General features: G+C 41.0%; 1 protein-coding gene across 1 annotated transcript in view; it reads right to left on the bottom strand.

Moving 5' to 3' along the window:
• Positions 1-24,350, bottom strand: part of itga1 (integrin, alpha 1) — a 158,529-nt gene that overhangs the window by 84,849 nt on the left and 49,330 nt on the right. The window contains exons 3-7 of the mRNA XM_048596039.1: positions 23,718-23,830; positions 18,417-18,505; positions 12,330-12,444; positions 5,745-5,872; positions 245-393 (exon numbers count right to left, since the gene is read on the bottom strand). Coding sequence (XP_048451996.1) covers positions 245-393; positions 5,745-5,872; positions 12,330-12,444; positions 18,417-18,505; positions 23,718-23,830 — 594 coding nt within the window. The remainder of the gene's footprint in view (positions 1-244; positions 394-5,744; positions 5,873-12,329; positions 12,445-18,416; positions 18,506-23,717; positions 23,831-24,350) is intronic.

Raw genomic sequence — 24,350 nt, 5'->3', positions numbered from 1 at the left:
ATACTCACATAAGACAATATCTAGGCAGCTCTCATTTAAGTTAATCTATTTATCACACAGATCTTTTGACTACACATGGTGAACTAAACTGAAGCACAACAAAAACCTTATAGTAAAAATACATTCTTATAGCACTTCTGGAAAAATTTAGCCATGCTTAGATGTCACCATCTGTTCTCTTCATGTAAAATCATATACATTAGAGAGCAATTATAAACTAGTGATTTGTATACAGAGCACTAACCTGGCATACTCAATTCCAAGTGCTGTCTTTGTCTCATTTCCACCCCACTGTTTTATCTTTTTTGCAGCTTCCACAAGATCTTCTGTTGTGTTGTACTGGTTGAGACTGACTTCATGTGTGACTTTATGGCCATATTGCATAATTCCAACCTAAATTATTTGTGCGAGAAATAACATTACTGCAATGAAATCACAAACATGTTTCAATTCATAGATATTCAGAGAAATCACAAAACAGTGGACCAGTTTCTTACATCAGCAAAATAATTGTGAAGCATTTTGCTGTCCTACTGGTAATTTTGTAACATTAAACATAGTAACCAATATGTTGAGTTGTACTGTTCTAAGGCTGTCCACTATACTCCTCATAGATCGGTAAGTTACACAACCTCTATTTTTGCATAAGACAACTCATCTTGGCCTAGAGCCCAGGATTGGCATTATTACAATCATTCACTAGCCTGGTCTACCTGGTCTTGTTGCAGCTACTGACCTCAGATCTCGCTCCCTTCATTTGAGAAGCTGAAGGTGTCGAAGTAATAGTACTCAATCCAGTTCCACCCCTCTGCCACCATGACCCTTGTAAGAGACATACATTTGGTGCCATGTATGAGTCATTTCATGGAATGTTTCTTGTACAGGTATTTCTGCTATAATGCATGTTTTGTTAATGCGAATGGGTTGTAACACAATTGATGAATATTGGATGCTATTTGGATAATGCGATCTTTCTGCTGTACAAGTCTAGCAATTTTGCTATAACGCAATTTCCTATAGCACGAGGTAACACAAGAACGCAACTGAAACGTTATAGGAGAACTATCTGTAGTGGAGGAAATTCCACCTAAGAGAGCTGCCAGCCAATCAATTGGCTGATAGCTCTGCAGTCACGGCTGAGACTATAGGTAGCCCCTGATTATAAGTGCCTTGATCTCAGGATCAGATAACAGCTGGAGTCATGTCAGAAACAGTAGTCAAGACTCAACGGAGAGGAGACCATGTGTGGGTAGTTAGATGCAAGGGTGGAAAAGCCAAGGGGGAACGGATTAGCTGGGCGTGTGCAAAAATTTTGGGAACGTTTCAAATTAGACAAGTGGGCCCATAGCTGAGATGACCTCATCTTTCCCACCCAAAACCCAAGTACAGTGACCTGTTGAACTTGCCCTATCTTGAGCTGTTGCCACTGGACTTAGGATTGCAACCAGACATGAGCAGCCCCTAAATAATCATTAAGTGGCCATTTAATGGCCTCAATCCAGGCAAGGCCAAGTGGCCTAGGTCTCAACTGCACAGCACCCTATCTGTAAACTTCCAACAGTTTGAGGATGGATGGGTACGTGGAGTGAATAGCACGCCTCCAAACCATTGGCAGGGAACTGTAAAATATTGGCCCCAGATTTTATTGCAAATGAAAAGTCGAAATGTTACAGATGAGTTACCAAATTACACTTCTACATTCAGAAAACATAGCATCAATTATTTTTCAAATTAAAATGAAACATTCTTAATGAAGGGTCATGACTCCTTTAAGAGCTCAGTGTGACTCCTCAACTTAAGTACGCACGCAAATTTTTGCATGTGGTTTTTGGCTTTTGGCCTTGTAAAACATATACTCGAATATCTTTAATAATATTTTATTCCAGCCAAGTGTTTGCTTTGTTGAGACATGCAGAAAGTGATTGAATTTCAGGAGGATGTAGTGATAAATAAAATAAAATTGATGGAAGGCGATGGAAGGCTGCCATACTACTGTCAGCAAAAGCTAATCCAGAAGGTTGTTGTAGTAGATGCCTCTTGGAACAAGCTGTCTTGTTGAGCTTCCTGTATAAGGAACAGCAGCTGATCAAGACCAGATGTACAAAAGCTGCATTTATAACAAGCACCGAGGCAGTAACTTGCATGTCATGGCTGCAATGCTCTTGTCTCTGCTCTTACACAGCATGTAGTGTTTATGCTAAAGGTAGCACCATGGTACAAGAGACAGGGCTTCATGTAAAAATTTATCTTCCTAACATTGGAAATAATATTTACAGTAACAAACACAACAAAACGCTTGTTTCTTACTTACATAATGATATGGGATCAGAATACGTTTCCAGTGCAATTATGCTGTTAGTTATGCAGGGAAGGAAAAATGTTTGGACAATGAAATTAGTACTAGGTTGACACAACCTGATATCATCCTCCCAAGGCCTTTGCATGCATTATGTTCACCTCAAGTATGCAAGAGGTAAAATGCAATTGGATTCAAATGAGCTGGAACAACTCATACAATGTGCCTTCCATCGCTCTAAGTTTTACCAACAATGGGCACATAGATCAGCAGGCACGGCGGGTTACATTAGTTGAAGCAAGAGATTGACAGCAGAAAATTAACTATTGCCACTTTGTTTCAAAAACTTTCTCTGCAGCCCAGTAGTGACAGACAATTCTCTCTTACACCAAAAGGAGTGATTTGATGGCAGCAAGGTCATCGCTACAACTCACTGAAATCACACTCACCGAAGGAAATAAACCAGGGACAGCACTGAGGCCAGTGGATTCCTACCTCTTCCCCACAATCAGCTTCATTACATGATGACCTGTCCCTGTGAGTTCAACAGCTGCAGTTGGTGCCAGTAAAGCAATGGCCTGTCATCTAATTTCCTAGCTTTGCTCTGCAGAGATACAAACTTAATTCTCATTGGGAACTTGCTCATACAATGGGCAATGGTGATCATTATGCTCTCCTTTATTCATTTTTTAACTCACTTTCTCCTGATAATATTGATTGGCTGACCTTTTGCTGATATGTGGTGGTCATGATATCTCTGAAATGGTCATCCTTCATTTTGGAACTGAGGGAGTGAATTTTATAGTGAAAGGATATAACAGAAATGTTCTATCTTGCCTCAACCTAATGTACATAGAGTGTACAACAAATCTTCTTCTGTGAAGAATATCTGCCATCTTCCTCTGGTCTATATGTGACTCTGGCCCAGAGAACCACTGAGTTACAACACTACCTTCTCAGACAATGAGGATCGTCAATAAATATCAGCAGCATCCACATCTCAAGAATGACTTTTTAGAAATGCAATTAAGAGAAACTGGTTCTTTTCTCCAAGTGAACATTTCTTCCATCAGTTACCAGTCTCGGCTATGGCACCATGGCAAAATACTACCACAAACACTCATCTCATAAAGTGGGTGGAAAGATCAAGGAATCCTTTTGTGAAGTGAAACTAGCAGAAGTGGAAAGATAGAAAATATCGTGAATAGAAAGGCCCATTCTCAAACAGAATAAAAACAAATAACTTGAAGGAGGACATTCAGCAACTGACACTGAGAAAAATCATTCATAGGACACAACATAATATATAAAGGAATAAGAGTAATCTACATTGGCTGGGCTTGGAGACTCAGAATCGCCTCATTCCTTGCTGTAGTTTCTTATACCAAAAGTGGACGAAATGGAAGCAAACACAGGAGCTTAAAAGTAGGCTAATTCTGAGACTTAAAGGCCGGTCAAAGAGCACTTGTACAATCAAATCAATTTCAGTTACTATAGCAATTACATATTTGGCACTCTTTAGATCAGCAAACTGCTATCAGTAAAAGTTCATTTTTCCTGGGTTCCAAGCTCATATTCAAACAGTAAAGTTTTCGACAAGACAGCAGTTACAGACTGTGCTAAATTCATTTAATAACTCCGGAAAAACATAGTCTTGGAGGAGTGCAGCAAGCTTATTTCTCCACCAAAAGGCTATGTCCGGTTTGACTAGGACTGGAGGAATGCTGTTTTGTCTGTCCGAGGAGGATTGCTACAAATGCCTTGTATGGTATTGGTGTCTGTAATGTTGCTTTACGATGTAAAATTGCTCAATGAATTATCTGTCAGCCAAGAACTTTGGTTGAAAAGAGGAAGTGAATGTTCAGTTATTAGTTTACACTGGGCCAATAAATGAAATTATTTAAAACAATATGGCTGAAACAAAAATATGAACATAGCCTTGAAATCATTTCCAGAAGTTGGCTATTTCTTCCAAAGAGCTATTATTCCATTATCTTATGGCACATACTGCTCTTCTATATTAATTTTGATCATAAATCACTTGGGTTCTGAAGTTTCAGGCTATTTTGTTGTTTTGTGCAACAGGCAAGTTAGTTGATGTGGCTCATCAAGACTTTTCTTCATTTATCAAATAACAGGGAATTGAGAGAAAGTGGTCCATCAATACTGCAAAGAACACAGCATGCCCAGCAGAGAACTAAATATAAGACATTACTCCAACTGATGAGTCAGACATGTTGAAGAAATGAATGCTTTCTGTTATAATGAGAACTGAGTACTGTTTAACTGATGCATGCATATAGCATACTCATCACAGTCTTCAGAAGCTTAGTTATGTTACAGTGTAAATAATATCGTGCTTTTGCAAATTTCAAGCCGGATAGTAAACAAATAGGCTGTGATATCTTGTTATTTGGCAATTTTCTCTTCATTCATCTTCTGTTCATGTTGCTTTATGGGTTTTGAATTTAAACTTACATTTGTACTTGTAGGGACTGTGGTTAGGGCAATAGAAAGGGAAAGAATAAACCTTCAATTGGTGCACTATTGGTTAGAATTTCTGCTGTAGTGAGCAGCTCTGTTTCATAGCATGTAATATGATGGATGGGTTATAATAATTGAATTTGTATCCAGTGGGAATTCAGAATGTCAACTATGGCTTGATGGTATAGCCATAATCTCTGCATTATCTGACCCAAATGCAAATTGGCATTGGCCATATCAGATTAGAGAGATAAATATCTGACTCAAAGGCTGCTTTGAGAGAAGTGAGTCCAGTTTGTGGGACACTGGCATAAATACTGAGGAATCTGTTCTATTGGGTTAGCCCCTACCTGAACTGTGCTAGGGCAGTGTTCTTGCCAACTACATAATTAGGGAAGTTGAGGGGTCAGGGACTGGTCATTCATGTCTAGGGGCTGTTTATTGAAGTTGGTCAGAAGTCTGGGGCCAACATAGTCCTGGGTGTTCGGACATAGGCCATTGAGGAGGGTACAAGAGGGAGGGTTAGGGAACTACTGCAAAATGGGTTGGGATTCAAGGCTGAAGGGTAAACCAGATGAATCACAAATACCTTACACTCACTCTATCCCTGCTCCTGTATCCACCTTCCAAAAAGGGTCATGCTGTACCACTCTCACCACTTCCTACAACGTCCCTCATTTGCTGTCATCCACCCCAATACCCAGAATCACTAACATTGCATGCCTTCTGTGCTGCCTGCTCACTTGCTCAGGAGACCTCCCCACCTGCACCAAGAGCAACAGTGTGTGCATTCAGAGTCTATCCCAATACCATCAAACTAGCTTTCTTGCTTCAGTAAATAAATCCTTTTTGGGATTACTTGCAGCAGAGGCTATTATGATTTTTGTACAAATTATCTTTCAGACCTGTTGAATAAATAATTAAGCCGACAAGAGTATTTAAATAAAACAGGTATTTGGCTGACCTGGGTTTGCTGAGGTCCAATTTCAATTTTTTCCAGTAGTTTTATAAGGAAGTTGTTAACACTAGTCCAAGGATATATGCTGTTGGAACCATCAAGTACAATCACAATATCAAGTCGTGACTTGCAAGCTGCAATTACAAGTTGTAGCACTTTTAAATTAGAAACAAACACCAACATTCAACAATATTGTGAAAGAATAGTACAATAACAAATGCAGGAAATTTAGAAATTCAAGCACAACTTGGATGTGGAAAAGGGAGATGGACCCAATGTGATGCCAGTGGGGTGTCTCACCAACCAGCAGCAGAAATTCGAGTTATTGTTTTTGGGTAGTTGCAATGACACTTGTGACTTAACAAGATATATGACGATTCTGTGCAACCGTTCTCTTTTTGGTAGAATCTGGCATGTAACGGTCTTTCCTTACTCTATCTAGATGCATCATGTTTGGTACGGCAACTGCTCTGCCCAGGGCTGTAAGAAACTACAAAGAGCTGTGAACACAACCTCGTCCATCATGCAAGCCAACGTTTCCATCCATTGATTCCATCTATACTTCTCATGGCCTCAGAAAGGCAGCCAACATTAAATATCCTTCTGATTCCGGTTATAATTTCCTCCAACCTCTTCCATTAGTGCATCAAAGTGCATCAGTGAAATAAGTGCATGCTCTAAGTTGCTTGGATATATACCACAATGATGTGAAGGAGTTTGTACATGTCGGATGCCAATTGCCTCTGGATGTGGAGTGCATGTAGTTGCTGCCTATAAAGTGTGGTCTGTGCCACACATGTGCCACATGTCCAAGAAGGAGTTTCAGAGGAGCCAGCAGTGAGCAGGAGTTGGCACATACCTGCTCTGATTTTCATATCAGGAATTCTCAGTGTCCGGTTTCTATCCGGCAGAATGGGAGAGTGTGTATTAACGAGGTAAGACTTGGTAATGATGAGGTTAATGATGAGCAATAATCTACACTAATAGGTCTCTCACTGCTCACAAGTTACAAGCTCATTTTGACATCAGTCTTGGTTGGAAAATGCAATTTTTTTGGTCTCAATGTCAAGAAGGGTCTCACGCAACATCTTGCTGGATTTTCCCAAAATTTCTGCTGTAGTTCAGGGCCCAGGACAATGCCGCACAATACACAAATTGTAAAGTAGACATTAAGACTGAACATTTTGAGTTATCTTGAAACTTAAAGTAATTCAAATGAATGAGAAAAGAAATGGCCAAGTGCAGAAGTGTTTGTAAAATACATAAATATAGTATTACTTTGAAAAAAAACATAAACAGATCAATATGAGTCAGTGCTGATAAATATTTATGGTCATGCTCATGCATCTAGGTTTAAATCTTAAAAGAAATGAAAATGTAGGGGTATGTAATACCTCCATTCATGTTGTTGCAGCAGTATTATAAACATGTTAGCAAAGATTTTTTTCAGATAAAATCAGTAATACAAATATTGTAGGAGGTCTTGTGTGGTGTCAAAGGTTTGCTAAGACACTGGTTTGGCATTCTTGACAATGCTGACAAAAACCACAGTCCAGTGGCCTGTCAAATTCAGGTTCACCTTAAGTTCATGAATTGAGTGGAAAAGTGTGTAACATTTTCTCTCAAGGAAGAAGAAATATAGTGTAATTTCAGCAAAACTGCAAAGAATATGCATCTCCTGCTCCTTAACTCAGTACAATTCAAAGTAATCTAAACTTTCTTTTCCTAAATGACCGAACAGATATGGTGTGACTCTGAGACATCTATCAGATTGTACTACTGAGCACAGTAGCATCAAATTGGCGACTGTGGAAGTCAGACCACCCTCTTTGGTTTATGTTGGAAATATACTTACCCATTCATTTTCAATTTAGAAGGAAATATGTGGAAAGCAAACCTTTCAGTACTGGCTGGACTTTGCCACAAAGGATATCAGAACGTAGGAGTTGGATGTATCAGCATTTTATGCAAAGACAAGCCGTGCTGGTTGCCAGAAGTGTTGTCACTTTTGTGTAAATTTTCCATTTTTCAGGAAGGACCGTTACTTGCTGGGAAATGGTGTGATGCAACTTATCTCATTATGCATCCACTTTAGTAGTCCTTTTTCTTAAATCTGCAATTTATCCAAGAGCCATGGATTCCTCTGACAGCACAGTGGGTCTACCTACAGCACATGGGTGCACCAGTACAACGAGGCCTTCACCTGCTGAAGAGCAGTTAGAGATGGGCGATAAATACTGGACTGTCCAGCAACATAAATCCGAAAAATAAATAAAAAGGATCTGGAAAATATCTTATTTTGTCAGGTAGGTATTACATTGTTGCAGCATTGGAACAGTTAACTGAAAAAACGCAAGTCTTCAGTATCTAACTGCAATGTTTTTGTGAGCTCAGTTATATCCAGTACACTCAGTCATTTCTTGACACCACATACAGTGAATTCACTTAAGGCTGGGGACCTGGATTTTGAATGAATTAAGCAGCTTGCTTTGGACCAATAGGCAGCTTTCCATCTAAGCTGCATGGGCATATGGCAGCACAGCTGCTGGGCAGCTTCACTCACATCAGAGTGGTGTGCTTATGAATGGCTTGGGCACCTTCAAGCCATTGCTGTGTATGGATCCTGGAGCTCTGTGCAGTGGCCAAACAAAATCTAGAGGGAACACTGTCAGTGGTATGGACACTTAAAATTGAGGCCACTTGCAAAAAAGTTTCATGAGTTAATTCTCCTCAAAAACTCAATGTGCTTTCCAATTTGGACTTACGTTGAAGAACAGATTGCAGCATGACCACAGCAGGCAGCAAGTTTGGCTGGTGATTAGAAGTCAATGCACAGGCCCATAAACTGTGGGGAGCTAGGTGTCTCCAAACAGTCCCAGACCAGAGAGAGATAACAGTGAAGGAAATACCCCAAAGACAAGCTGGAGAAAATCAGGAGGCCAGGCAGAGAAAACTGAACTATTCCCTGCTCAAATAAATGGTATCAGTTAAGAAATGAATGGAAAACTACCCCAAGTGTTTCCATTGCAGGAAGCCCAAGTGTATAAAGGAAAACTGTTTCCACACCACAGATCTATTCTGCACCATTTTATCATTTGTTTTTTGGAAGTCAAGTTGCACCACATCAGCAGCACTACCCTCAGCAAAACTCTCTGTTATCTCTTCAAAATACAGCAGCAAATTACTTAGACAGAGTTTGCCTTTAGCAAATCAATGACGACTTCCTTAATTCACACTCATTTATTAAAATGACTATTATTTTTGTTCCAAATGATTGTTCTAAAAGCTTTCCCCACCATCAATACTAAACTGACTCGCCTGCAGTTGCTAAGATAAAAACAGAAACTGGTGGAAATACTCGGCAGGTCTGTCATCTGTACAGAGGGAATCAGAGTTAACATTTTGCCTCAAATATTACTCTTCACAATTCGGTTCTGAAGAAGTCTAGTTACACGTCCTTAATATTCAATATGAAATCTTAACTTTGTTTCCATTCATAGATGCTCCCGTTACAACCTGATCAGGTTCACCTGAGCTGTTCTCAGCCTGCAGACTAGCAAGTGCTTCGCGCAAACTGAATTAAACTATCACTACCACCACTATTGAATTCCACCATTTGCCATGGCAGGATTCAAACTCGAATCATTGGTCTCTGGATTAACAATCCAGCAATAATACCATTAGGCGATTGCCTCCCCATGTATGCACATGCATTCTAGATGTCAATCGAATCTGGCTCAACTATGACTTCTGTCATGGGGCTGTGCCATGACAAAACTCACTTTCATTTCTAACCCATAAATAATTGTCTTTTTGGATCAAGAAGAGGAGGATAACAATAACCTAACGACCACAACCAATGCAGCACAATTGAATCAGCGTAATTAGAAGGGGCAGGGGGAGCAAGTGTGGGAAAAAGATGTTGAAAATGATGTTTTATGTAAAATTCTCAGCAAAATCTGTTTTCACTTTTGATATTGCTAATGTATCCATCCATCAACCACAATTAGTTCATATGGAAGGGGAGGTGATGGCGTAGTGGTATTATTGCAAGACAATTAATCCAGAGACCCAGATAACATTCTGGGTACCCAGATTCGAATACTGCCAGGGCAGATGGTGGAATTTGAATTTAATAAATATCTGGAATTAAGAATCTAATGATGACCATGAATCCATTGCCAATTGTCGGAAAAGTCCATCTGGGTCACTAATGTCCTTTAGGGAAGGAAACTGCCATCCTTACCTGGTCTGGCCTACATGTGACTCCAGACCCACAGCAATGTGATTGACTCTCAACTGCCCTCTGGGCAATTAGGGATGGGCAATAAACGCTGGCCTAGCCAGCGATGCCCTCATCCCGTTAATGAATAAAAGATAGAAGTTATAAGCATATGAGAGATGAGGACACTGCAGGGATATTTTCCTCACAGTCATTCAATAAGACATTTGTGAGGTGGAATTTAATGGCTCCTTCCTCTTTGGGGTCTTGGAGGGCCAGCTAAACGAGGCGTGGGGTTGAGTGATCGTTGCCTGCCACAGTCCCCTCATTTAAGTCAGAGACAGGGAAGCCTGAGATTGGTTTTGCTGCCACAGGATCATGTAAACAAAGATCATGTAAAGGCATCATTCTATTGTCACTGGGGACCAAGTTTTGGGACCAGTCCCTCAGGCAGCCTGCCTCTATGCTCAGATAGGGGTTAGGGTCCTCCTGCTTGGGCACCCTATGGTGCATGATGGGTTGCATTGCTGACAGAGACGGACCCCACTATAAGAGTCACCCTGCCCTCCATACTGTCCTCCCCACCTGTGCTGAGATCTGCCTGACTTGCTCCTGACAAGCCCGCCCATTCATTTTCTTCTTGGGCCTCCATCGCTCACTGCTGCTCCCGCTGTCTCAAATCCATGGCCTCTGCTCTTAATATCAGTGCTGGGGCTGAAGGCCTGATCGTCTGCTGACTGGATGGCAACTCTTAGATGCAAGGTCCTATACTTCAGAAGCACAAGAATCCTGAAGCTAGGAGTTTGACCGCCCAATAGACATTTTAACTTCATCAGGGCTTCTACAGCATGCTGCAGAGATGCTGTCATTGGCTTCTGGCCTGTGCTTGAGACTGCTGTAAATTTACTCCACAGTGCTGTTCAAGTAGAGAACAAACATTGGGAAAATGTGGAACTTGTTTTGTCATTAACTTTCATGTGGAACAAATGGATTGACTCTCTAAAGGCCTTGCTATTGCCATTAAATGAGAGGCTGGGGATGAATTAAGCTTCAGCCCTATCCCAAATATTTGGTAAAGACACAGGTAGAGTTTTGCATCATTGAAGTCACAGCTAAATCCATTCATCAAACATGATTTTAACAAATATTAACAGTGGTAATACTAAAATTGATAAATTGGCACATGGCAGAAATTATATTACACTCTTTCGTATTTACTTAGCATTCCATTATTGTCAGAATGAATATTATTGGGAAAGAGGTTTTTAAAAAAGTTCAAATGTCTGTTAAATCTACTTGAAAGGAACAGACAGAAAAAAAATGTTAAAATGAATTCCAAGCATTGCTTAGGAAAAATTGCTTTAAGCTGTGGTTTGTTATAAATTAAACAATCAAAACACCAAAAATACATTTGTAGTTTGCTGTGACTTGTACAAAAACCTGATGCAATAAATGAGCCAGAACAATACCAAAGCAAAATACATACATGCTGGAAACCTGAAATAAAAATAGAAAATGCTGAATTACTCAGCAACTCTGGCAGTATTTTTTGGAGAGACAGAAACAGATTTTCATGAGCGTGTGAATGCAGCTTTTGTTTCTTTACTTGTCCAAACACCACTCCCTTTGGCTCCCAATCTTCTCCCTATCACAGAGCTTTAATTCTTTTGTCTCTCTTCTGCTTTCCTTTTGCAGGAACCCAATGACAATTTTAACCTTTTTGAGTCCTAATGATTGCAGTGATTGCAAACTTTAACTCTTAAACTGAATCTGAAATGTTAAACTCTCCCTGTCTGCAGATACTGCCAGACCCACTGAATGTTTCCAATATTTACTGATTTCTTTTGCATCTCAGTGTTAGTTTACTTCTGGGTCATATTGAGCAAGTCTTTATCAGATTATTTCATGAAGAGAATTTTCTTGAGAGACAGCATATGTATAGTCTTATATTAATCCATCAATTTAAAGATTAATGCTATTTGCCTGTGTTTCAATTTTACAGATTTGGACATCATTTCTCAATGTAAGAGCCAGAAAAAGACCAATTCAGAGTATCAACATTCTTGTGAAAGTGCACATACATATATAGATAAATTTAAAAGATGCTATTACCAATTGTGGCAATAACACCTGTAAGTGTTATATCTGCTGAGCAAGCTTCTTTTAACATCACTGTTTGTTTTTTGAGCATGTCCCTTTATGGGAAATGTTTAATGAAAAATAATCAAACAATCTGTAGGTTGCTTTTGTTCCGGAATATGGAGACTTCTTTCCCTAAATTGGAAGTTCTGTTGAACACAAATGCCATATATGTTCACTTTATTGATATCTGTTAAATCACACAGAATCAAGCTCTTTGGCTTACATACCTTTCACTGTAGGCGCTATTGTGTTTATAGCTTGGAAAGTGGAGCTTACATTCAAACAGGCACCAGCCGCATAATATAGACCTCCACACTTGTAAGAATAAAGTGGCCCACATGTCTGGAATTTAAAAAAGAACACTAATAAAGATATTTTAGAATATCAGTAAAACAGTATATGATCTTTTCCTTCTCCTTCCCCTGAATTTCTTTTCACACCCTGTGATTAGTGTTTACTCAATCTTGGTAAAGTTTATAGGAGCTTAGTATCTTCTCATAAGTTAGTAATTGTGACCATTCTAAATGTGTGTACTGAGACAGTGAGGTTAAACTACTTAACCATGGAGGCATCACAGCCCAAATCCATTCTATCTGACATTAATACAAGACACTAAAGCACTTGTACATAGCCAATCTAGACTGTGTGGAGGGGCACAGTTCGCTGAAGCTAGTTACATGAGGCAATGGGGTATGGGCAGAGGGGCATATCTTAGCATGAAAAGCACGAAGAGCCATGATAGATGGGTAAGGGGTTGGCAAAGCGTCATGGGTAAAACCTTTTGAATTTACCCATTTAAATGTTCCCTCATCCAGCCTGCAGTTCAGAGGGACCACGAATTATGATTTCTTGAAAAATTGGCTGAACTTCACAAAACTGAAGAGGGCTAGCAGATGCCTTTTCCTGCAATTCTGGCCAGGTTGGGGGTTTAAAGTACAGGCCCAGACCTGCATCAGACCATATCCTTATCCTGCCTTCATCCTGGGAATCCTAAGAGTGAGTCCCACACCCCATCTTTAAAAGTTATTGGAGCCTCTCCAACTCTGTGAAAATTCAGCCTGCTGTGTTTTTGAGGGATGTCAATGAGAAGAAGAGTTTGATAAACAGGCGGAAGTCAAGTATAGATGCTTTTGATAATAAAAAGAGAAATGACTGTCTGGTTGTCCAGCTCTCATCTAATTCATTAAGAAAAGAACCACCCAGCTGAACATTGAAGGAGAGGCGATGGAGGAGGATAGTGTGGTGAACTGTGCAGGCAGGTCGAGAAAGGTGGAAAAGAATAGTTTACCTTTATCACAGCCACAATGGCTGCCATTTCTGACTTTAGAAAGGGCTATTTTGATACATGCCAGAGCAAGAACCTGATATAGGGATACAAACATGGATTCCAAGAAGTTGGGCCTGGATTTGGATGCAATAACACATCCTGAGAAAGAGAACCATTACCAATATCACATATCATAAGGATCAGGAGAAAAGTTGGGCGATCAATAATTTATTGGAAATAGTGTTAAAGTACCAAGAGGTGTGTTTCAAATAATGGGCTTAATAGATGTCTCAAATTAATGAGAAAGCAACAGCAGAGGTAGACATCACATAACTGTGGCAATCCAGCTAGTACATTAGTCATTCACAGGATGTGGGCGAGGTCAGGATTTATTGCCATTTCCAGCTGCCCTTGACAAGGGACTGGGGATCAGCCTTCTTGAACTGCTGTAGTCCATGTGGAGTTAAGAGAAGAGTTCCAGGATTTTGAACATGCGACAGTGATGGAATAGCAACATAATTCCTATTAGGCTGGTGTGTGGTTTAGAGGGGAACTTGCAGATAGTGGTGTTCCTGACTATTTGTTGTCCTTGTTCTTTGAAGAGTTAGATGCAACACATTTAGGAAAAGCTGTTGAAAGAGCCTTCGTGCATTGGTGAGTATACTATATACAAATACGTTCATCCAAACATTCCCTTTCTCATAAAGAAATCAAAAATAAATTACAGACACTGCAATTTGCAGTTACAATTACTCAAGGTACTCATATACATTGTTAACAAAGAAAAATGATTATTCATGAACAAAACTATGGTATTTTTAGTCCAGAGATAGTAGGAACTGCTGATGCTGGAGAATCTGAGATAACAAGATGTGGAGCTGGATGAACACAGCAGGCCAAGCAGCATCAGAGGAGCAGGAAGGCTGACGTTTCGGGCCTAGACCCTTCTTCAGAAATGGGGGAGGGGAAGGGGGTTCTGAAATAAATAGGGAGAGAGGGGAAGGCGTATAGAAAATGGATAAAGGAGAAGATAGGTGGAGAGGAGACAGACAGGTCAAAGAGGCGAGGTTGGAGCCAGCAAAGGTGAGTGTAGATGGGGAGTTAGAGGGGGGATAGGTCGGTCCAGGGAGCAAGGACAGGTCAAGGGGGTGGGATGAGGCTAGTAGGTAGGAGATGGGGGTGGGGCTTGAGGTGGGAGGAGTGGATAAGTGGGAGGACAGGCTAGGGAGGCGGGTACGAGTTGGGCTGGTTTTGGGATGCGGTCGGGGGAGGTGAGATTTTGAGGCTTGTGAAGTCCACATTGATACCGTTGGGCTGCAGGGTTCCCAAGCAAAATATGAGATGCTGTTCCTGCAACCTTCGGGTGGCATCGTTGTGGCACGGCAGGAGGCTCAGGATGGACATGTCGTTCAAGGAGTGGGAGAGGGAGTTGAAATGGTTCGCGACTGGGAGGTGCAGTAGTTTGTTGCGAACCGAGCGTAGGTGTTCCACAAAGCGGTCCCCAAGCCTCCGCTTGGTTTCTCCGATGTAGAGGAGGCCACAATGGGAACAGCGGATACAGTATACTACATAAGCAGATGTGCAGGTGAACATCTGTTTGATGTGGAAGGTCTTCTTAAGGCCTGGGATGGGGGTGAGGGGGGAGGTGTAGGGGCAGATGTAGCACTTCCTGCGGTTGCAGGGCAAAGTGCCGGGGGTGGTGAGGGATAACACCCCCTCCCCGCAATAATAACAAAACAGAACTCCCCCCGTCCTCACGTACCACCCACCAACCTCCGGATCCAACGCATCATCCTCCGACACTTCCGCCATCTGCAATCCGACCCCACTACCAAAAACATTTTTCCCTCCCCACCCTTATCTGCTTTCCAGAGGGACCACTCTCTCCGTGACTCCCTTGTCCGCTCCACACTCCCCTCCAGTCCCACCACACCCGGCACTTTTCCCTGCAACTGCAGGAAGTGCCACACCTGCCCCTACGCCTCACCCCTCACCCCCATCCCAGGCCCTAAGAAGACCTTCCACATCAAACAGATGTTCACCTGCACATCTGCAAATGTGATATACTGTATCCGCTGTTCCCATTGTGGCCTCCTCTACATCGGGGAAACCAAGCGAAGGCTTGGGGACCACTTTGTGGAACACATACGCTCGGTTCGCAATAAACAACTGCACCTCCCAGTCGCGAACCATTTCAACTCCCCCTCTTTGAACGACATGTCCATCTTGGGCCTCCTGCAGTGCCACAACGATGCCACCTGAAGGTTGCAGGAACAGCATCTCATATTTCGCTTGGGAACCCGGCAGCCCAACGGTATCAATGTGGACTTTACAAGCTTCAAAATCTCACCTCCCCCGACCGCATCCCAAAACCAGCCCAGCTCGTACCCACCTCCCTAACCTGTCCTCCCACCTATCCATTCCTGCCACCTCAAGCCCCACCCGCATCTCCTACCTACTAACCTCATCCCGCCCCCTTGACCTGTCCGTCCTCCCTGGACTGACCTATCCCCTCCCTAACTCCCCACCTACACTCACCTTTACTGGCTCCAACCCCGCCTCCTTGACCTGTCTGTCTCCTCTCCACCTATCTTCTCCTTTATTCAAGTTCTATCTGCCTCCCCCCTCTCCCTATTTATTTCAGAATCCCCTTCCCCTCCCCCATTTCTGAAGAAGGGTCTAGGCCTGAAACGTCAGCCTTCCTGCTCCTCTGATGCTGCTTGGCCTGCTGTGTTCACTCAGCTCTACACTTTGTTGTCTCATATTTTTAGTCCATGCAACTTTCGTCAGTCTCTGCACGCGCATTTCATCTGTTATCTCTAAAATTTTCAAGTTTAATGAAATTTCAGTGATTTATTCTCCCTGGAGACCAAGGATGACCTTCTTCCGCTCCAGAGTTGTGAGTCTTGAGGTGGCTAAATGGTCCAATGCTGGATCTTCATACCCTGCCACTAATAGGGCAGGTAGTATTTGCAGAGCTGGGTGGGTGAGTTGTTCAGGTTTTTTGCATGCTGCTTCCACTGTTTGTACTTGGCCTGAGCAAGACAGCAATTCACGAGACATTTGGCACCTTTTGGACATTTTTCTTCCAGTTTGGATGGTCTTGGGCGAAAGATTCCCACACAACAGTGAGATATTGTATTTCTTTTCATGGGGGTTTTGATGATCATCTTGAAGTGTTTCCCTGCCTTCCTAACAACTGCTTGCCACGATGAACCTCAGAGTAAAAGAGCTTTGGATTGGAATTCATGTGTCAGGCATGCTGACATGTCTGATTGACAGTAACCAATGGTTCAATGTTGGAAATGCTGGCCTGAGAGACCATCCTCATATTGGAGTATCATTGGAGTTTCAATTCCATCATGGCAAATCATGAAATTTGAATACATAAACTAAAATCTGAAATTAAAAAGTAATGTTGCTCATGAAACCATTTTTTAAAAAAGATTGTGAAACTGCCATCTAGTTCACTAATGGATTCATAGTCATCATTAAACTCTTAATTCCAGATATTTATTAGATTCAAGTTCCACCATCTGCCATGGCAGGATTTGAACCCATGTTCCCAGAACATTATCTGGGTCTCTGAATTTCCAGTCGAGCAATAATACCACTAGGCCATGGCTTCCCCCTTAATTCTCAACTGAAATGGCCTATCAAGCCACACAATTGTATCAAACCAATATAAAGTCTAAAAAATGAAAAATAAGACAGGCCACCTTCACAACAACATTGGTCCAAATATGGGCAAAAGAGCTGAATATCAGAGGTGAGAAGGAAGCAACTGCCCTTGACTGAGTGTGGCATCAAGGCGCCCTAGCAAAACTAAGAACAGGAGGAAAACTCTCCCCTGGTTGAAGTCATACCTAGCAGAAAGGAAGATATTTGTTGGAAGTCAGTCATATCAGCTCCAGGACATCTCTGCAGGAGCTCCTCAAGGTAGTGCCCTCGGCCCAACCATCTTCAGCTGCTTCATCAATGACCTTCCCCTCAGGGTGCAGAAGAGGCTTACAGGGTACAGAAGAGATTTACCAGGATGCTGCCTGGATTAGAGGGTATGAGCTATAAGGAGAGGTTAGAAAAACTAGGGTTGCTTTTTTCTCGCGTGGTGGAGGGTGAGGGGAAATTTGTCAGAAGTCTATAAAATTATGAGATGCATAGATGGGTTTGACGGTCAGAATCTTTTTCCCAGAGTTGAAATGTCTAATACTAGGGGCCATGCATTTAAGGTGAGAAGGAGAAAGTTCAAAGGAGACATGAGGGGCAAGTTTTTTAAACAGAGAGAGTCTAGAATGCACTGCCAGGCATGGTGGTTGAGGCATATACGATAAGGGCATTTAAGGGACTTTTAGACAATGACATGATTATACGAGGAATGGAGGGACATGGACCAAGGGCAGAGAGAAGGGATTAGTTTCATTTGGTGCATATTTCGACACAACATTGAGGCCGAAGGGCCCATTCCCATGCTGTTTATGTTCTATGTTCTATCATAAGATCCTGGATTTCCTTTTGAGCAGCACTTGGGCTGCAGATGTTCAGAAGGCAGTTCCCCACCACATATTCCAAAGCAATTAGGAATGGGGAATAATCGCTGGTCTAGCCAGCAATGCCCACGATTACATTCCAAGATCAAATTGGAAAAAAGGAGAATAATTTGGAGAAAATTGTCAGGAATCAAGTTAGGAATAAAAGCTCATGAGAAGTGACCTAAAATGCAGAAGAAATTTAATGCGTTTTTCATGAGCTGAGTGCATATCTGCTCAAAGTAAACAATGACTGACATAACACACTATTATCCTGGCTATTCATTGAATATTTTCTCTATAGTTACATCATTTGCCACTGCAAAATTTTCATCAACAATTTTCACTTTGCATTCAAAACTTGTCATTGTGATTGGTGCAGAGTTCACATCTTGTACTTGACAGAGAAAAAAGAGAACATTGAGGTATTTTTGTTTTTTTTTTCTGTATTCAGTGGAATTGAAGCAAGTCCTATTTAGGAGTGTCTTAAATACATTTAAAATGTAACTTAAGTTTCTTACCAGAAAGCCTGCTTTAGGATTTAGTGCCAATGACATCCCCAAAGTCATATTCTCTTTAACTTCAGTGATATCAGGAACAGTTAAAAACTCTGTAAACAAAAACAATGGGCATAGTATGTATAAATGTACATTTTACAATATTATTGAGATCTATCAGACATTTTGCAGTCTGTTTATGTGCTATCATCTATAGACTTATTTAGTACTTTTTTGCCCTCTATTAGACAAGAGAAGGAAGAAAATTGAAGGAAGTCACCCAGTACCATCACCTCCCATTTTCTCTCATGATCACCTATACAGGATTAATGTGCATTACATAGGAGTACAATTCCACAGTTTTCATTTATGTCCTATACCTGCTCTAAGTGACCACCTTTTTTGTCTGAGAGTGCATTTTGAATTTTGACCAGAGGGTAACGTCATGACCTCTCTCTTCCTCTGTACACATAGTTCTGGTACTGGAAAGATTTTGAAGAGTAAATCATGCAAACAAGCATTTTATTCAAGCTAATGTACATGTTAAATACTTGGATGTCTGCTGTAAGCTCTGCCATCTGCCTCAGATCTTCCAAGGTGGTTCTCAGCAGTTGCATATGTATGTAAAGATCATCCATCAAATTTATTTTTATAACAACATTCCAAAAATCCAAGTTCACAGGATCCAGGGGTCACTTTTGTGAAAAATCTTCCCCCAAACTGTCAAACATGGTTCATGTCTGCTAAATTGATACAGTGACATTGTGAATATGTAACTTGACTCATAATCCAGATTTGAACTTCATAATCCAAAGACAAAAACTCAAATGTCAGCATGGTGGCTGAGGAATTTAAATTCAGCTAATAAATAAATCTCAAAACCAAAGTAACTATAGTAATGGTATACATGAAAGTACTGGATTGTTGTAAGGTCCATCTGGTTCACTAATGTTCTTTAGGGATGGGCATAGACTGTTTCATGCCCAGTTTGGGCTCATATGTGATTTTAGATTCGTGGAAATGGATCTATCTATTAATTGCCCCCTAAAATGGCCTGGTAGATCGACTAATTGTATCAAACTGCTTTGAGAATAAGAATGAAGCCAGGTGGGCCATGTGACATTGACCAAGATACCTAGGACATAAGCATGTCCAGACTAATTAAACTTGCACACCTCCTCACTAATACCTGAGGACTTGTGCCAAATTTGGGTAAACAATTTTACAGGTTAGTCGACCAACAGTCTAACATAGACATATATAATAGAATCGTACCAATGTTCCAGGAGCCCAACATCATCAGCCTGCAATATGTCCAGCAGGGCCAACCTACCAGAAGTTGTGGCACATTGGCACATAATTGGGATTGATTTTGGATATCCTCAATGTACTACTAATTTATTACAGTAAATTCCCATACATGTTTAGCCTCTTTTAATTTATTTTTGCATGGCCACGTACTTGCAATAATTTAAAGGAGACCAACTTGTCCGCAGCCTGGGCAGTAAAACTTCAGGTTTGTGCAGGTGCATTACTGAAGGGGAGCATTTATCTGAATTTCATGATATTTCCGTGTATCAAGTCAAACATAGGCAAGAAAATCTGTTTATCAATGCTCCCCCCACCTTATGCTTGCTGTGCACAGTAGTTATTGCATTGCATGGTCCCATTAAAATTGTTGTAATTGATATCTAGAATCACAGATTTGTTACGGTGCAGAAAGGAGCTATTTGGCCTGTCTTGACTGCATCAGCTCTCTGAGCATTTTAACTTACTGCCACCCTCCTGCACTTTCCCCATTGCCTTTCACATTGCCGCTATTTAAATAATCATCCAATTCCCTCTTGAGAATTTCAATTGAACTTGCTTCCACTGCATTTCCTGGCATTTCATATCTGAACTACTCATTGACTGAGAAAGCTTTTTCTCACATTGCGTTTGTTTCTTTTGCAAAACACTTTAAAAGTGTGCCTCTGGTTCTTCATCCATTTATGGCTGTGAACAGTTTCTCTTTATCCACTCTGTTCAGACCCTGAAAACTTCTATCAATTCTCCTCTTAGCCTTTTCTTCTCCAAGGAAAACAGTCCCAACTTCTCTGATCTTAACTTGTAACTGAAATGTCTCGTCCCTTGAATCAGTTTCAAACACCTCTTCAGTGTGTACTTCAATTATATACATCCTTCCAACAGTATACTATCATTAGATATGTCCCCATACAGATCAGTGGGCTTTCCAATCAAATGCATGAAAATATGAAATCAGAGATGAAGTATACCATTCAGAACATTGTGTTAAATGAATAGAATCTGCTTTTATGATGCTATCCTTTCTCTGGCTGACAGCTTATATAACATTTCCAACCACTTCAAATTCGTGATTATGTTAATATCAACACTCTTTCAATATTGAGTCCGAGGCTGTAAAGTGCCTAAGTGGAAAATGAGGTGCTGTACCTCCAGCTTGTTTTGAGCTTCATTTGAACACTATAGCAGACCAAGGACAGAAATGTTAACATGATAGCAAGATGGTTGTTGAAATGGCAAGCAATTGAAAGGTCAGTGCTATTTCTATGGACAGAGTGGAGATGTTATGCAAAACTGTCACCCAGTCTGCATTTGCTTTCACCAGTATACGGGAGATTGCATTGTGAGCCGTAAATAATCTAGATTGCTGAATGCAGACAGTGGAAAGGAGCGGAAGATGAAACATGCAAGATTCTGTGAGAACTTGACAGGGTAGTTGTTGAGAAAATGTTTCCACTTGTGAGGAATTTTCAAACTAGTAGGCGTAGTTACACAATAAGGGGACACTCATTTAAAACGGAGATGCCAAGGAATTGCTTCTGCCAGAGGGAAATGAATGTCTGGAATTTTCTATCCCAGAGAGTTGTTGAAGCTAGATCACTTAAAGAGGAGGTAAATAGATTTTTGGCATCTTCATGAGTTGAGAGCTTTGCTGAGCTGACATGAAAGAGGGGTTGAGGCCTGGGGCAGATCAGCCATGATCTTGTTGAATAGTTGTTAAGGCTTGAGGGGCTGAGTGGCCTACTCCTGTTCTGATTTCTACTTTCTTATGTTTTATCGCCTCGCCAGAGGTGCAACCTCATCCATGGTATATATCATCTTAAAAATGCATGCAACAATTTCCCAAAGCTTCTCAGACAGAACCTTCTAAACCTGTAATTTCTTACCTGGGAGACAAAGAACAACTGCATGTGTGAGTATCGTCATCTGCAATTTCTCTCCTCGTCACACACTACCCTGACTTGGAACTATGTTGCCATTCCTTTACTGTCACTGAGTCAAAATCCTGGAACTCTCTTCCTAACAGCCTCATGGGTCTACCTATATAAAACTGATTCAAATGGTTCAAGAAGCCAACTCAACACCACCAATAAGGAATGGACAAAAATGCCAGCCTTCCCACCAATGCTCACATCCCACGAATGAATAAATACAAATAATGAATTTTAGTGAGATTTAATGAATGATTAAGTGATGTACGGAGAATATACCGACAAGGGAAGCTTGGAACTTTTAGTGAGATTCAACTTCCTTCTGATTTGCAAAGATACCCTGTGGTTCAAAGAGGTGATACTCACTTCTACAGCTAGCTTTCTCTGTACAGCCCCTCTTCTTCATTATGATGGTCTTGAGGTGGGCAACGGATTTGCATGCCAACCCATGATCATTACAAAACTGGCTCATTTCACTCATTAAAAACCAAAAGAACTGCAGATGCTGTAAATCAGGAACAAAAACAGAGGTTGCTCGAAAATCTCAGCAGCTCTGGTAGCATCTGTGAAGAAAATATCAGAGTTAACGTTTCGGGTCCGGTGACCCTTCCTCAGAACTGAGTTAAACAGAGTTCTGAGGAAGGGTCACCAGACCTGAAATGTTAACTCTGATTTTTTTTCTTCACAGATGCTGCCAGACCTGCTGAACTTTTCCATCAGCTTCTGTTTTGGTTTCTCATTTCACTCATTTATGGATAATTTCCCAGGTAGGACAAACTTTGGTAGGATTTTTCCACCAAGAAGGTGAATGCTATGGGATGGGAATATATACTTGCAGCAATAGAGAGTCAGCTAGGGGTTTAAAGGTCAGTGCACTCGGGTCCTTGAATGAACTTTGGCTTCTTGGTACTGCTGCTTTTGTTCACGTTGTCACATTTATCAAGGTACCAGGGGAGCAGATGCAAACAGACGGACAAAACAAAACTGGTGGGGAAGTAAAGCCCTATTGGCATTTATTGAGTGTGTCAATAATCTTAGGAAATGGAGCTTGAGGTGAGAATGCAACATTAATCAGCCTTATTGCCTGATAATTTTGCCATTTTACCACGCTGGAAAAAAAACTAGCCCAACCTGTGAGCTAGGCCCGAAACGTCAGCCTCTCTGCTCCTATGATGCTGCTTGGCCTGCTGTGTTCATCCAGCCCTGCACCTTGTTGTCTCCAATCTGTGAGTTATACTTTAGCCATTCCAATCTTTTTTTCTGAAGGTTGGACACCTTAATCATTTTTGCAATTACGAGTCTCCTTGTTTCCTGTCTAATATAGAAGAATCTCTGATCCGAATATTTCCTGCTTTGGGACTCAGAATTTTTCCTAAATCTCAGTACTTCCATACAGAACCAAATAGTTAGAACCAAGGTCTTAGTGAGGCTGCAAACCAAGTAGCAATTGATTAATTGGTTCCAGCAATAACGTTGTAGCAGGAAGTTGACATCAAACTGGAGCTGTTTGCTACAGGGAGGTATTTTATTCCTTTTCACGTGCATTGAATAACCAGTATGCAGAGACTGAGTATAGGTAGCCTATTATAATGGGCTTTGTTAATTATCACTGGCTCTACCTTGTGCAATTCAATTATTGCTTAGGGAGATTCAAAACCTTTCAGATTCAATGATGAAGTGGAGACATTTGAATCCTCAGTGCCAGTAGAAACTTTGTGGATGAGCCATCAAAATACTCCAGGTTTCTCATTGAAAAATCACCATTTCTGCTTTTAATAGAAGCTTTTTGACAGACATCTAAACCATCAGTCCAAAGTCGGCAATGTCTGACTGCACATAAGCTAATTGGGGACTTGATAACATCATCAGTCCCTGACAGCTATTTATTCAGCTGTTAATATCCTTCAATTCTATATTTTGTCACACAAATAAACTGAGCCGTTTAACTTCCTGCTTTTGAAATGCTCACTGAAAACATACCACTTCTAAGTCCATCATTGAACAAAAGATAATGACTGGGGCCCAATACTTTAATGAACATGAATACTGTCACAATGATTTTACGGAGAGAAAATATATTTTCATTTACCAGCTAAGTTTAGCTTCATACATTCTGGATTGCTAGTCTTGAATGTTGGACATTTGTAAACATCACCAGTTCTGTTTATGGGTTGCCCTTCCCAGGGAGAGCCAATAAGAAGCCTGAATACAAAAGAAAATAATAATCATGATAAGTTCACATCATCTAAATGTACACAATTGTGCAGTCAGAAATTCTGATCGTTAAAGTACATATTAGATGGAAAATATAACATATTTTCTATTCCAAGCACCAAATAATGGACCTGCAGGGAGAAACACCTGTTCACTTCTGTTAGGCCATTACTAATTCATTAAGTCCCATACCTATATTAAATTTGGCGCTAATCACTCACCAAATGAATAGCACTCAAGGCTGCATCATACATTATTCTGGCTAAGTCAGAGATGGCTTGAGTATTTTGGAAGAATTTTTGCCAAGATGCATAGCGAGATGTCCCCAGGTGAAGGATGTATGTGCGTGATACCCGTGGATTGCGTCGATGAGATGGTGGTGCCCGGCGTTCAACATGGAGGTCGTTCAGACCAACTGAAATTGTATTCTGGTTTAACTATCAAGTTTTCCTGATGTCAAGCTTGTTTGGAAAGTTTGGTAAAATGGGAATCTGAATATGAGTGAGGC

The sequence above is a fragment of the Rhincodon typus genome, chromosome 1 (genome assembly GCF_021869965.1).
Source record: "Rhincodon typus isolate 14 chromosome 1, sRhiTyp1.1, whole genome shotgun sequence".
Taxonomy (NCBI): Eukaryota; Metazoa; Chordata; class Chondrichthyes; order Orectolobiformes; family Rhincodontidae; genus Rhincodon; species Rhincodon typus.
The sequence above is the reverse complement of the archived record's forward strand: the minus strand, read 5'-3'. Positions and strand labels throughout refer to the sequence as shown.